Source organism: Polypterus senegalus, chromosome 4, assembly GCF_016835505.1.
Source record: "Polypterus senegalus isolate Bchr_013 chromosome 4, ASM1683550v1, whole genome shotgun sequence".
Taxonomy (NCBI): domain Eukaryota; kingdom Metazoa; phylum Chordata; class Cladistia; order Polypteriformes; family Polypteridae; genus Polypterus; species Polypterus senegalus.
In genome coordinates, this window is record NC_053157.1 from 86,320,966 (window position 1) to 86,337,857 (window position 16,892).

Consider the following 16,892-nt stretch of genomic DNA (forward strand, 5'->3'; position numbering starts at 1 on the left):
TAATACATTTTAAAGAAACATTGCATTATACTTCGGATACAATGCCATTTTCAAGCTTCTAATATTCATTAAAATTATACATTTACAGCATCATTTGAATAGTGTGGTAAAGTGTTTTAAGTGTTTAAAGGAAAAGTTTATAAATCCGTCTACTGATCATTCTATAGCTGCTTAAAATAATCCACTAAACTAATTGGTGTGTAAAAATTTTGGGCAAGCGTTTGTCACTCATTACTGACTAATGAGATTATATACTGTGTGCCAAAGTCATATCTATTTGTTTGTTTCTAAGTTGATATAAAATTTACCATGAAATAATTTTCTGTTGTTATTTTTAAAAGTGAAATAAACAAAATTGATCATTACATGCAAGAGTCATTTTTGGGGAAGAAATAGCTTTTGGGAAAAGTGCCTTTAGGAAATTAAAAATAGGAAAATGATATGCTGTTTCTCCCATCTTTAGCATTTACTGACGTTCTCAATTGTTAATTTTTGCCTAAAATAAGTATTTGTATTCATTCTGTCTGAATGCATTCCCTTAGGCTATGATTTGCTTTATATATTTTTTACATTCATATTTTTTCAAGCTATTTTCTCTTATTATATTAGATAAAATTGAGTTAACCACTGTAATCGTAACATATAACTGCTTTTGTATCTTTTATTTCATGTTCTAATTTCTTTCAGTTTTATCAACACTATTAAAAATGTTATAATAAATCTGACATTTTATTACTTTGTTTTAAATTATGTGCTAGATATATTTTAAATACAGAGTTAATGTTAATTAAATCCCCGAAAAATGTAAATTAAGATATGTTGCTTGCTGAAGAGCAAATAAGATGAATATGCAAATTTTCTATAATTTTCAGCATGTAATTTTGTAAATATAGATCCGTTCTGCAGATAATTTAAAAGAAAAATTATTAGTAGATGGTTTTAACAGTAAAAAGAGAAAGTCAAGCAGATAATGAGTCACTACAGAGTCACTAAATTGTGTGTAGTACATTTTGAGCAACTGCCTGCAGTAATAACTGTTGTCATAAGTTTATAAAGAATGGATGTCTGTTAAAGAATAATATTTCTAAAATTTATTTGGCAGGAAAATCTTTTGCAAAATATTCTGGAGCATAATTGCTTGGAAAAGGGATTTAGCTCATGAAGTTAAAATCTTAGAAACAGCTTGAGCAGCCCATAGCATGTCACCTGGCATTAATATTTATATCAATTTAATTTTTTGTCACATAAAATCATCATTTTTTATATTACTTTAAAACACCTTTATTACATGTAACTGGAAAAGGGTAGTTCTGTACATGTTAGACAGTATTAGTTTGTCAAATTTCTTTGTCAGAAGACATTAATTTAGAACTCTAATGAGCAGAATATTAATTATGCATTAAACATTAATTATGAAAACAAGATGGATGACACCGACATTTGAGGATTCAAGTTACAAAAAGGATGTGCGCAATTACACTGACCCAACATTCTCACCCACCATATAATGCACAGAAACTACTTAATAGGCTAATGTTACTGTATATTGTAAAATCTATTGAAGTTAAGAGATATTATGCTCATATTATATATCGGGCTAGTAAGACAGCATCTCAGATTTTGTGTAGAGTTTTGGTTAAATGTGAGGGCTGCATTTAGTCTATTGTAACATAATCAGGATTCCCTAATCGTGGATGAATCGAGTGCATGGATTGCTCACTCATTATTCATAAACATTATTACTCAGTCATGCCAACCTCCTTTAGAAGTTGTCTATTACACCTAACATGTTTAAAACGTTTTGAGAGAACGTGAATATCCCAAGAAAAATCCACACAGTTACAAACCTAGTCACCTTAAGATGTGAGGAAACGCAATATTTTTACCTGGCTATTAAGCTTGCAATTTAAAAGTGATGCTTTAGAGTGTTAATATGGTTTTAAATACCCATCCATCCATCTCCAAACCCCTTCCATCCACATATCCATTGGACCCTTTATTTCCTCCTTACCCTACATTTCAAAGATGTTATGTAGAGTCATATTATCATTTATTCATTTCCTGATCACACTTAACTCCATTTATTAATTAGAACAATCTAGATGACAATAGGCCATTCAGTCCAATAAAGCTCACCAGTCATATCCACCTAATTCTTCTAAAAAAACATCAAGCCTCTTTTTGAAAGTCCCTAAAGTCCTAGTGTCTACAACACTACTTTGTAGCGTATTCCAAGTGTCTATGGTTCTTTGTGTAAAGAAAAACCAACTAATATTTGTAAAAAAATTTCCCCTTAAGTTTCCAACTGTGTCACCATGTTCTCGATTAACTCATTTTAAAATAACAATCTCAATGTACTATACTAATTCTCTTCATAATTATAAACACTTCCGTCATGTCACCTCTTAGTCTTTTTTTATTTAAACTAAAAAGACTCGGCTCTTATAATCTTTCTTCATATTTCATCCCCTGTAGCCCAAGAATTAGCCTAGTCGCCTCTTCTCTGGACTTTTATGGCACTGCTATATCCTTTTTGTAGCCTGAGGACAATATCCGCACACAGTACTCCAGAGTAAGCCTAACCAGTGCGTTGTAAAGCCTGAGCATAACCTCCTAGGACTTATACTGTACACATTGTGCTATATAACCTAACATTCAGTTAGCATTCTTAATGGCTTCTAAACATTGTCTTGAAGTTAATAGTGTAGAGTCAACCACAAAATCTAAATCCGTCTCATGAGGTGTACTTTTGATATTCAGACCTTCCATTGTATATTCAAACCTAACATTTTTACTTCCTATTTGTAATACTTTACATTTACTAACATTAGAACATTAATAAAACTGAGTAATGCTCTTTTAGATATTTTATTAATTTGCGGCTTTCACAAAGTGAAGCTGTGGATTTAATTTTGCAAAACAATATTGATAATTCTGCATTCGAAGTGGTTGAACTTTATTTTGGCTCATTTTAAACCAAATATCATTTTTTTTAAAGTGATCAAACATCTGGTTATCAAATTTCTGCAGTATCTAAAAGTTATTTTCTCATACTTGGAAATATTGCACATTGAAGGAGGCTTCTTAAGACATAGGTGCATAACATCAAGCTATTATAATCATTTGATTACTACTCTGGAATTACAAAAATATTTCACAATTATCAAAACTTGAACCATGAAATATGACAATGTATCACCAGTTATTAAATCATTATAGAGGGTTTCAGTTAAGCTAGCTGAAAAATCCTCATTAGTTGTAAATTATTAAGCACCCCTGTGATATTGCATGTACTAGGCAGTGCACCTTACTCAGGCGTTGCCCTGGGTATCTAGTAGTTCGTGACCCAACAGGACCAGTAATAGTGAGACATACATCCAAAAAGATGTTAAAACACATGCTGTCTTTTATTGAAGCAAAACAGTTCCCAAACATAAGTAAACAAAAATAAACTGAATTAAACTTAATCAAATTATCACATCAAAATCAATGCCTTGCACTCTCTGAACAAGCAATGCATGACAAGGATACTCAAAAATCAAAATGAAAACGAAAACTACAAAAATTAAGCATTTACAAATGTATACAGAATCCCAGCAGTTCTACTATGGTTCCAACAGTCTGCAAAAGATAATCAGTACAATTAAAGCAAACAATTTGTCTTCCTCAGGGGGCTACAAGATAAATGAAAAAAAATATAAAACATTGGCAGTCTAATCTAAAATACTGAAATCAATAAAACTCAAGCTACAGCAGGAGTATCATTCTTTTTAAAGAGCACCATTTAATCTATATTCATAATACTGTAGCATCTCAGCCAGTGTACAGTGTAGTGGCTATTGGGCACTTACAGTTAGGTCCATAAATATTTGGACAGAGACAACTTTTTTCTAATTTTGGTTCTGTACATTACCACAATGAATTTTAAATGAAACAACTCAGATGCAGTTGAAGTGCAGACTTTAATTCAGTGGGTTGAACAAAAAGATTGCATAAAAATGTGAGGCAATTACAGCATTTTTTTATAACCATATTAAAATTGTGTGCAGTCTACAGGGAAAAGAGTAGCATGATCATTGTTTACTATGCAGTGGAACCAAACCACTTCCTTGGTTTGTTGTGCATTATTTCCAAACCAAGTGCTGGATCTGTACAAGATGTTGCATATGGCATGCAATGACTATTAGTTTTCTCAAAAGATCCCCTTTAATGTTTATTTCATATATACAGCAACTATAGTACTAATTTGTAATTAAAATAGGTAAGGGCTGCTCGTAATGACCAAACAAAAAGTGAACAGAAGTTGACTCGTCTCACTATAGTAAAGACTCAAGCGTCACAAAATCCCAAAAAAAAAGTGTTGTTTTGTTTGCAAAGAAATATTCTTGACAGTAGATTGGCCAATCGAGTCCGCTCAATAGTTAATCTTGATGTAATTTCTCCACCATTAATCGCGTATATCTTGTCATCCCCAAATTTTCTCATCTCCAGTGAAATACAGTCAGTGACTAAGAGTTTGCCTAAACTGGAGGGCCAAACACAGGCTGTCAGAACATGAAGTGGGTGAAGAAGAAAGCAATTTGTTGTGTTACAGTAATAACCGTGACAGCTTGATAGAATCTAGTTATAGTAATAGTGGTGATTCTGAATAAACATTAATGCTACTTCTTAAAGTGTGTCATATAACAGGAGTGCTGGGCAACTTCAAAAATGCCTTTCACTGATCTCCAGGATGCAAGACACATAAATGAACAATAAATGAATAAATAATAATAACAATAAATGAACAAGGTTCCCTTACAGAATTCCAATGTGTTCTTGAAAAACAGCATGTAAGAAGTAATTGTGAATTAACCTAAAAGTCTTGCACATGTCATCTGATGTCAATTATGATGAGGTGCTAACTTTCTTGTATATCAAGGAGTGATGTACAAGTCTAAATTTTAAATGTACTGAACAACAAAATCTTTATTCAAAACTCCTTGTGGATAATAGATAGTGAGTGAAAAATGGTCAATTTGTTTGGTGCACACCAGTGGTATCTGTTGGAAAAATGTCCTAACTGGAAGTTTGTATGTATTTATTTATGTATACATGTGCCGTGACTTAGAGGTCACTTGGTTCCAAATGTGAAAAAACACAACACATTATTGTAGAGCCTAATGCTTGAATTTTTTTCATAATTTTCAAAATGGCAATGTCTTTATTATTATCGTTATCTTGGCATTTTTTGGCATTATCATTTCAGGCAGAGAATCTTTACCATCCCGAGAGCAAGACGAAAAATTCCCACCTCTTATGTGTTCTAAATAAAAATAAAGAGCTGAACAATGAGGACATTTAAATGAAAGCATACCTACTGTATGTATTGTCTCTGCACTTTATAAACATTAAAGGGATTGCATTGTCTACTCTTGAACTCAAACTCAGTACCAGCAGTAGAAACCTCAGTGGTAACATTGGCCTCTTTAGGATTCAGAGTATTGGAATCTTTCCTGATTTTACACATTGTACTGTGATGTTTTGCACTCTTGCGATGCATAGTATATAATTCTTCTCTTCTTTTTTTCTGTTCCCAAACTGGTATACGTACACTATTACCATCAGTGCTTGAATGCTACATTAATCCATCTATGTTTACTGAATCAATAAACACAATGTCATCTGGAATACAAACCTTATAATGAATAGAGCCTATTTCCCCCAAATATAGGAGATAAATGATTTTGCCCCTATGACATTCCATTTGTGAAAATAAGTGAGCAACAACAATTAATAATAAAAAAAATCTTAAAATATATATGTGACAGAAAAATTATAGAAAAAAAAGAGAAAGCAAATGAGGAAAAAAGTCTGAACAATTTAATATGAAAATAGGTAAGAAAAAAACAGAAATGATGAAAAAAATACAAAGTTGATAAATGAAAGAAAATATAAGTGTGCACAAATGACTAAATAAATGTTGAAACTGTGCTCCAAAGAATAATGTATAGTCCATCAAAATAGTCGATGCAAAAATTAAAGTGCACCATTAGTAGCAATAGCAAAACAAAGTCCATTAAAGATGAACACATTACAGTAAGTACTATTAGCCAAGCCAGACTGATTTGGTTTGGTTGCTTTGGTTGAGAAAGAATGTTGTAGTGGGGGGAGTAAAATGTATAAAAGAAAAAAAGAGTAAGATAAAAACCTTTCCCCCATTTGCATCATAACTTACAGACCACAGGACTGCACTGCATTTAGTTATGCTCTAGTTGCAAACTTGAGGAATTCAATGCTGCAAACAGTAATGGCAGAATAAGTTAAAACAACAGTTTCCCTAAGGTACTAATTGGGTGGTACTCAATTAAATTTCCCAAAGCTCCAATTGGCCCATTATTTTAGGAGAATGGGCTGCCACAACATCAGGGCTGCCACATTTTAATATTAATGATGTAGTCTTGCACAGACACTTGAAAAGTATAAAAAACTGAAAAAACTGAGATTCAATGTTGGGCTAGGAATTGTGAAAGGAATAGGAGCTAATTCACCATAATTTAAATAATTGTGGTTTATAACAGAAGAGTTGTTAGTGCTGTAGTGTTAAACTAGGCCGGGTTTAAACTTCACGCGACGTATACTGCAGCGGACGCTCCTGCTACGCAAGCATTTTACTGTTTATACTTGCGCGCATACTCTGGAAGAATCCACCCAGTGGCAGTGCGAGATATTATCACAGTGTGAACAGGTTCGGCTTCGCTGTGTTGTGAATTGCCTGGAACACCTATTAAATTCCGATGACACATTGCCGCAATATCTCTGAAAAGGATATTTAATTATTAAATCCATCAATCCAGGGATGTGCCCATTCCAGCTAGCACTGGGTTTCAAGGCAGAAACAATCCCTACACAGGGCATCAGCTCATCACAACGTGAATGCAAGCACTCACACACACTAGCGTCAATTTTATCTTTGGAAGGAAGCCGGAGCACACTGTTGGAACCTAGCAGGAAAGAGACAGCAGTGCTACCACTTTGCACCGTGTCACTCCTATGTGTGTAATTATTAACAGTATTCATTACTTAAACGAAATTAACGATTTATCTGTAAAATGTAACATACATACTTTAATGCATTTGATCATGAAAGTGGTATCAAGTATAAATCTAAGGATTGTAAATGTGCAGAGAGTTGGAATATCATACATTTAATGTGTTCTGTGTGGTGATTTATTGATGCTTGCTGCTGCTTTCAGGTCAGGAGGAAGTCCCAGAAGCTCATAGCAATTAAAAACTGGGATAACGTTTACAATGGTCTGCTTTAATAATAAAGTAAACTACAAGGTTAAAGTGGACATTTCGAGATTAAAGCCGAAATTTCCACTTTAATCACAAAATACACCTTTTCACCATGTCCTTAATTTTTTTTCTCTGTGGCTGTACAATATGTTGCTGTTGTAAATTTGCAATGTCAGCATTTTGCTTCACCACATCGAACCATTCATCAAATATCGAAGCGTGCACATCGATCCTGTAGGATCAGCATAGCAACTTTCTGTCACATGTAGATAGTAAACAGAGACTCTGACATTACATTCCAACTTTTATCACACTGTGCCCCCTCACTTTTTGCTGGTACTGCAACTCGCATATGCGTCACGTTAATTTCTGAGGACCTGCTCAGATGACGCTTCAAATGAACACTGGGAACACGTGATAGTCATGATGCATGTGCTTACACGTTTTGAGCGTGATGTACAGTATAAACGAGCCCTTAAACTAAAGTAGAAAGGACATAAAATTGGTTTAACATTGACTAAAAAATAACATTGAATATAAGAATCCAACTTGTTTGAAAGCTATTGATATGAAAATCTTGTTAGTTAGTTGAGGGGATAATTGTATTGTATTTATTTTATTGTTTTTTTGTAATAATGTGTTTATTGAAAACCAATTAAATAAAACAATGCAATGACATTATCCATACTATTTTAATTTTATTTTTATGTAAAGATGAATAAAGGGTGAATTAAGAAACTCTAAAATTATAATCTGCTATATTATCAGTTAATTGTCAAGACTGACCTTTTTTGGGGTCTGCAGTAAAAAATAGTTGTTCCTTTTTGCATGTGACTTCTCAAATATTCTTTGATAATCATGTATTTGATATAAAATCCATAGCTTCTGGCATTTAAAACTTCTGTAGTCCTTGCTTGGCATATAATGTATGCCAGGTCACGGCACACCGTGATCTTTGGTCACCACTCTTCTCCAGAGGATACCTAGAAACCACTGCAACTCCTTTGCTCTTTGAAAGAGTCTAATGGAAGAGACCTTTGTTTTATGATAAATGTTAATGTAATTTCTTGAAGAGATAAGAGTCAAAGTAAGCAAACACTTAAAAATAAATATAGAATGTACTTTTGAGATTCAAAGCAAAATGTAAACGTTCTATGAGAACAGCAGTACTGCTTTTTAGTTTATATTCATGGCAATCATATCTAGATTAAACAACAGAATCTATAATAAAATAAAAAGTAAAAAGGGAATGCCGTTATCAAGGCATTTTTTTCGAGTCTTGTGAGCAGGACAGGAAAAATCCTTTCCATGGCTCTAGGCAATCACAGAGCACTCTCATGCACACCTCCATCTGAAAGCAGTTAAAAGGTCAAGAATACCTTAATATGCATGTCTTTGAAATGTAGGAGACAAAGTGAAGGACCCTCTGAAAATCCCACACAGAGACAGAGAGAACATGCAAACTTCATGCAGGCAGTTTAGAGCTATTAGATAGCAGCAATAAATATTATTTAGCCATGCATTTCACAGAATAATATATTATGTAGAAATACGATCAGAATCTTAAACAAAAAGGTCAAATTATTTTTAACCTGTGGAAGAAGCTCTGAACACAGACAGGTAGACATGTTTAAAAGCACCACCAACATTTATTTTACAGAATATTTACAAATGTGACCATGCACACCCCAGTGCCGCAGCGCCAATCACCCCTCAAGTCCTGGCCTTTTCAGAATGCCTTTCTCTGTCTCTGGTCCACCTCCACTCCTCTCCTCCCCTCCAAGCTCTGTTCTCTTCCACCCGACTCCAGCCTTGAATGAACGGAGGCGGCCCCATTTATAATCACTTGGATGTGCTCTAAGTGGCAGAAGTGCTGAGGTCCAGGGCTCCATAGGCATGGGGCGCCCCCTGGCGGTGACCACGGGCCCCTACAGGGCTGAGCTTCAAAGCTCTCTTTACCCGTGCTCCCCAAAGCAACCAGGGCGGTCGCCCCCTCGTGGTCTGGAGGAGGCACAAGCCCTCCTCCAGTCCTCCTGGGCATCCCGGCTGGGTACCACCCTCAGTATCCATGCTTGTGAACAGACCCTGAACCCAAATATTGGAAAAAGGCCAAATTTGATAAAATAGTTTTTTTCCCATAAATAGTAAGGTAAACAAGGGTGCAGAAATGCTGGAAACCAAGGGAAATATCAAAAAGACAAAACAAAACAGGGTAGGTCCCAGAACTACTTAAAGAGTCAAAGGTGTCCAGGGTACCGCTGGGCTGTTCTGCCCACACTCCCCACAGTTGCCTCTGGTGTTGTGCAGCTCTGATTTCCAGCCTCATGTATAACGCCATGCATATAATTCACAATAAAACATAGCTCACAGCCAAAGGCGGAAATGTGCATACGCAGAAAAAAAATCCAGATGCACAAATCTGTGTGTATGCCAACTTCCACGTTCTTCCACTCCATAAATCCCGGTCAGTGTGAAAAGTAAAGCATGTGCACATGCCTGTAGCCCCAACCTGACTCCTCCCAGAATTACACCGCTTTGAATAAGCAAATCAGTATAAAAATTTCAACAAATACCAACTATTTGTTGGTTTAAGCAGTGATATAAACAACAAAAGGAAGTTGCTCGAAAGACAGAGTGATGGAGAAACTCGAAAGTTAAAGTTCAGAAAGTCGCATAGTGCCCAAAATAAATAAGAAGTGGTCAGATATCAAAGTCACAATAAAAAGGCGAGACATAGCCCACCATATGAGTGTCATACATTGTAAGTATATTAGGGTACAGAGAAAATAAAAATAAAACAGGGACACTGTGGAAACGAATGTCCAAATGTTAACTTTAATCTAAATATTTCCACTTTAATCACGTAGTTTATTTTGTCATTAAAGTAGAACGTCATAAAATTCATCATAAAATCGTTTAAATTACTAGTTTCTCAAAACCCATCGTAACTAAAGTAGCACGTTAAATGCTTTGTATTCTATGTTCTTCTATGTACTCTATGTGTGTGAATCACTACGTTCTTCTTAAGCAGGCTTTCTCTTCCTCCAACAGGACACAGAATACATTACATTCGTGATATTACAGCTCTCTGAACAATTTAAATACTAAGATGTATACTTGATATTATTTTCATAATGATAGGTATTAAAGCATATATTAAACATGGGATATGGTGGCGCAGAGCTGGCACCCTGTCCAGAGACTGTTCCTGCCTCCCGCAAGATGTTTGGTGCGGAGTGCGTGATCCTCAATAAAATCATTTATTGCAGCAGTACTGTCTCTTTCAAACATACTAGCCCCCAATTCCTGTCCTTCCTTTTCTTTCTCCTTTTCTTTCAACCAATCTTCACACAATCAGTTCTTTAATAAATGTCAAACCATCTGTAAACTTAGAACTCCGATTTTCCAAAACTTTTATGGAACATTGAAATATCTTCCTTGTACATGTTTAATGATTCCATCCATCTATCTATCCAGGGTCATGCCAATCCCAGCAAGCATACAGCGCGAGGCAGGAACACTTCCTAAACGATGCATCAGCTCATCTCTACCATTGAACCACCGTGTCCTCACATGTTTAATTGTTAACATTATACATTATTTAAAGGAAGTTAAAAATGTATTTGTATAATGTAATAAATATATATTACTGCATTTCATCTTAAAAATTATATCAGGAGCTCCAAGAAGATAGCACTTGGAAATCTAAATCGACTTAGAAGCCAGTCATCATCATATGTAAATAAACGCTTTATAAAATGGCTCAGGTTGTGCAATATTATACAGTAATTGTAGTGCAAGTTTACAGGGATGTGATTGTACTTATAAGTACAAACAGTTCTACCAGGAGCTCTTGATGGAGTGATTGAGTGCGTTTAGAGCAATTTGGATGAAACTGTTTCTGAACCGCAAGGTCACTACAGGAAAGGCTCTGAAGCCTTTACCATATAGGGAACGTTTAAATTGACTATGCACATAGCTGAGGCAGCGTTTTCTAGATGCTGTATCCTGATAATCCTCTTTCCGATCAACTGCTGTAGAGCTGTGATTCCACACTCAGATACAGTGAGTTAAATACTCTGAGTTGTGCACTGAGAGTGACAACGCTACAGCAGCAATGGTATTTGGAATAGTTCGGTCACCATATGGTTACGGGTTGATTACAATCAGATGCCTTAAACTAACGAACGATATATGGTTAATTTCAGTGTATTTGATAAAGCCGTGTCAGGGATGTGGATCTAAAAAAGAATGCTGGGCTCTGCCAGTTTGCTAAACTTAGCGGAGAAATTGTGTTTGCAAGGGAATGAGCTGGAGTGAAAATGTGCATGGTTTTACACCAAGTTTAGTTTTATACATCGCGATGTAAGCCTGGAAACAGGCATACACAGCATTTTTGTGATTACACACTGTTTATACATGAGGCCCTAGATCACTTTTAAAGGGGGAAGTTAACCACAGATCATGTGTCCATCATAGACAGTGTCAGGATCGCAAACATGCTACTGAGACTCTCAGCTGCCACTTATTTAGGGAGAGACTTAATATTTTCTTCAATGGAATTGAGTAGTTTTATTCCAGAGTTGATTTCTACTGTTAAATAGGATTTTCACTCTTTGATTATATATTGATTATAGTGAATAACTTATATTCTTGTTTAACTGTTAGCTTTCGCACTTTGAACTATTAGAAAGCATTTTATCTAAAGCCTCTTGAATTTTGAATTTTGACCCAGTACAGTTTTTTGCACAAGGTTAAGTATTTATAAGAGAGTCAGTATAAGCTATTATAACAGAACTTAACTTGCAATGACATGAAAAAAGTCCACTGATCGTGCACTTTGATAGTTAACAGTGTATTTAAGAAGTGTAAATAACAGCTGTAATTCAGCCATTTACATGTTGGTACTGTGGTAACTCCACGCATGTGTCAATAATAAAGATATTCTCATCCTGGAATGGCTCCATAAATTTGACTTTGACAGTTGGTGCTGCCTCTGCCATTCACCCATGGTGCTGGATAAGCTAAGACAGGATTTTCTGTCCATTCTATGTGGTGACTGGGGAGTCAGGGAAATAAAGGACCTGTACAAGCCTTTCCAGAATGGGTAAATGCCAGTCTCTTTTTGCTGTAGCTCTGTACTCCCTGCTGTGTTGTATTTTAAAACCTTTGATCCAGATCACCTGCAATGTCTAGGAGGCCACGATAGAAAAGCAGGAAAATGAGAAAGATTAAGCAATGTAGGGCAGGATGTAAAGAGTATGTCTAAAAGAGGAATGTGGAGAAAAAGCATAAGTTAGAAAAGGAGAGAATGTGTAAATCATTTTGCAGAATGGCTGATATAAGTTAAGTAAATAGATAAGGTGAAGAAAATGAAGAAGGGGGGCTACTGCATATAAATGGGTTTGCATTACTTGGCACAGCCTCTTCACTTGTTTAGCATTCTGGGTCTAATTCTGTGCTCTTTTGTTGTCTGTGTGGAGTTTATATGTTCTTGGATTGGATTTTTCCCATTAGGTACTCCATGGTTTCTTCTGGGTTTCCTCAAACATCCCAAAAACATGAATGTTAGGTTCATGAGGTTGATGAGTAGGCCACATGAGACTGGACCTTGTTATGAACTGGAGCCTTTGCAAGGGCTGATATCCTCCTTGCACCTGATAATGCTGGGCTAAGGTTATGGAAATACTGTATCATATATATATATATATATATATATATATATATATAGTGAAACCTTGGTTCACGAATGTCTCGGTACACGTACAACTCGGTTTACGACTAAAAAGTTCGCCAAACTTTTGCCTCGGTTCACGACCACACACTTGGTATACGAACAAGCCAGTTTCCCTTTCGGTTTGTACATGTTCAGTCTCTCCCTGTGCATTTCCTGTGCAGCGAGCAAGAGCGAGAGAGCGTGACACACACACACACACAGGCAGTGCAAGAGAGAGACAGACGCACACACACACAGGCAGCACGAGCACACACACAGACAGCGCGAAAGAGACGCACACACACAGAGGCAGCGCGAGAGAGAGAGACGCAGACACACAGGCAGCGACAGCTGGACACATTAAGGTAGGAAGGCAGTAAAAGAATGCACTGGGCTTGATTTTGTTTTCACTTCTGTTTCCAGCGATCGGTTTGTAGCGTGCATTGTTGCAATGTTATTTTTCTTGGTGGTTTATTAAATTACGGGTTTTTTCAAATGTTCATTTTTTTTTATGTGCTTAAAACTCATTAAAAAAGTGCTTTTAGCCAGCGGTTGGTAGCGCTATAGCGTGAACTATTGCAGTGTTAGTTTTCACTGTTGTTCAAGGTTTTCTCAGTGTTATTCAATGTTTTTACATTTATTTTACTATTACGCTGTACATTCTATGGTTTAATCAACTATATTTGTGCTTAAAAACTTTAAAAATATATATATTTACATACAGTTTGTATGGTCTGGAACAGATTTATTGTATTTACATACAGTCATATGGGAGGAAATTGCTTCAGTTCACGACCAAATCGGTTTACGACCAGAGTTTTGGAATGAATTATGGTTGTGAACCGAGGTTCCACTGTACTGTCAAGTCCATAAGTATCTGGACAGTGACACCATAGTTTTGGCTGTTTACTCCACCACAGGGGATTTTAAACAAATCAAGATGTGATTCCAAATGCAAATTCCAGACTTTACCTGCTAAATAATTAATTAAATAATGATGGAACTGCTCCAACCTGGCTATGGAACAGCTTGGCAGACAAATGTCCATAAACTTTTGAGCCCCTGGAAATGGGAGAAGGGGGCTATGCAGAAAAATCGCCATCATTCCTAAATGGCTCATACGATATTTTTGTTAAACCCCTTAAATTAAAATTGAAAGTTTACACTTCAGTCACATAATGATTGCTTTATTTCAGATCCATTGTGATGGCATAGAGAGCTAAAATTATAAAAATTGTGCTAATGTCCAAATACTTATGGAGCTCACTGATATATGGATTTAATGTATTTACATATTTCATGTTATTAAATGTGAATGTGGGCATTGATTGTCAATCCAGTTCACACATTAAATGCTTTTTTCTTTTTCTCTCCACAGGAAACATATTTGTCGTTAGTCTGGCCATCGCAGACCTGGTAGTGGCAATTTATCCTTATCCATTGGTCCTTACGTCTATCTTTCACAATGGGTGGAATCTGGGATATGCTCACTGCCAGATTAGTGGATTTCTAATGGGAATTAGTGTGATTGGCTCTATTTTTAACATAACGGGCATTGCCATAAACCGTTATTGCTATATTTGCCACAGTTTAAAATATGATAAGCTCTACAGTGACAAAAACTCACTCTGCTATGTTATTTTGATATGGGTTCTGACTGTCATTGCCATTGTGCCCAACCTGTTTGTGGGATCATTACAATATGATGCACGAGTTTATTCTTGCACTTATATGCAATCTGTCAGCTCAGTTTATACCATTGCTATTGTGTTCTTCCACTTTATTCTTCCTATAATGATTGTTACCTACTGTTATATGAGAATATGGATTTTGGTAATCCAGGTAAGAAAAAGAGTGAAGCCTGAAATGAGGCCTAAACTTAGTTCTCACGATGTCAGGAATTTTGTCACCATGTTTGTGGTGTTTGTTCTTTTTGCAGTCTGTTGGGCACCACTTAATTTTATTGGCCTTGCAGTTGCTGTAAATTCAGGGAAGAAAGCACCCAGAATTCCAGAATGGCTTTTTGTTGCTAGCTATTTCATGGCCTATTTCAACAGCTGCCTTAATGCCATCATTTATGGACTACTGAACCAGAACTTCAGAAGAGAGTACAAGAGGATTATCATCTCAGTTTGTACAGCACGGATTTTCTTTATTGATAGTTCTAATGAAGCAGGTGAAAGAATCAAAAGCAAGCCATCAAATGTAATGACTAACAACAATCAGGTGAAAGTGGATTCTGTTTGACTAAGACATTTAAGTGCTGTGAAAAAATGCCAAAAAATGTACTGATGTTACTAGTGTAATAAAAGCTTAACTTTTACTTAATGTTTACTATTTCTACTTTTATGTTGATATATGGCAGATTTGTTTTTATTTAATGCAGTTGTTTTCCTATTTTTTCTATATTTGGTATAAAATGTACATTTTAATCTGAGATTATTTCTTTCTCTTTCCTGAAGTGTGTATTTTCATACTGAAAATTAGAATATGTGTATGTAAATATACAAAGTGAAAAAATACATAAACGTCTTAAATAATTACCTGTAGGTACTTGGATGCCAAGGTTTTTGTCAAATCTACAATTTGTTCTGGGATTCACCAGTGATTGGTTTTTTAGTTCCAGTGCTGCATTTGCTATAATTACTTTAATACACTTTAAATTTTTTGGTTCATTTAAAGCATTGAATAGAGTAAAATTTTACGTACACACTTTACATCTTTACATAAAGACTACAACTTAAATATATTTGCCATTTTCAATGCAATCAGATCACATGGCAGAAACTAGTTGTTAGCTGTCAGATCTGAACCTGCAAATTTCACATTTTAAAGTCCAAGCAACATCCGAGATAGACAAGGGATAATTCTGTTTTTCTCAGTTTTTTGGAAAAATAACCAATAATGTACTATTTTAAAATCTGATCAAATATTGTTAGTTGTGTTGCAGCATAACACTGATCAAAATAATGAGTCGTATACTGGATGTATGGATTTAAATTTGAAATTCTAAATTAAAAGTTTAACACATAAGGTCAATTTCACCATAATTATATTGGAAATGATCTTTACAATATTCTTTTCTATAATGATTTGTCAACTGATTTTCTTTATGTAGCTGAACACATTGTAGGTTCTTGAAGGGTGGCATTTTGGTGCAATAATTACAATTATTACCTCATATCTCTGAGCCTCCAGGTTCTATTTCTGGTCAAAGGAATGTCTGTATAGAGTTTGCACATTCCACACTTGTCTGTGTGGATATTATTCTGATACCCTCCCACATCCCAAAGTCATGTATGTTAAGTAGGGTCTTTAAATTGGCCAGGTGTGAGTGACACAGTGCTGTGTAAAACAGGTGGAGTCCAACCTTGCATCCCAGATTGCTGGAATAGGCTTCATTTCTGTATGACTTTGAAATGGGAAATACATGAATACTGTAGCTTCTTTAGAATAATACTTAAAAAAAAGTTTCACAATGAGGTGTAAAGAAGGAAAAGGAGAAAAATATTTAATGAAATGAGCCTATGCCATAAAAATATAATAAGAGCGATAAACTAGTTAATAGTATTGTTTGGTTGTAAAGTTGAAAGTTTTTATAGTGTGACTTTTAAAATATTAGATATTCAATTAAGGTATGTCTAAGGCTTTGTAAAGTAAATGATACCATTCATCATGTAACACATAATGAAAAAGAAAAAAAATGTTTCAGCTCAGACACAGCAGAATCATGGCCGCTGAATCCAGGTTAAACCTAAATGAAGAATCAAAAGTCATCACAATATGGTTTATTGATATAATATTTCATTTTGTTGGAATATGACAAAAGTCTAATTTTTGGTGACAACAAATATAAAATGGTATTTATTAATACATTCTGTTAATAATAAAACATGCA

General features: G+C 35.3%; 1 protein-coding gene across 1 annotated transcript in view; it reads left to right on the top strand.

Annotated features, from left to right (window-relative positions):
* Positions 1-15,241, top strand: part of LOC120528583 (melatonin receptor type 1A-A-like) — an 87,120-nt gene extending 71,879 nt beyond the window's left edge. Inside the window, exon 2 of the mRNA XM_039752761.1 lies at positions 14,373-15,241. Coding sequence (XP_039608695.1) covers positions 14,373-15,241 — 869 coding nt within the window. The remainder of the gene's footprint in view (positions 1-14,372) is intronic.
* Positions 15,242-16,892: the final 1,651 nt, after the last annotated feature.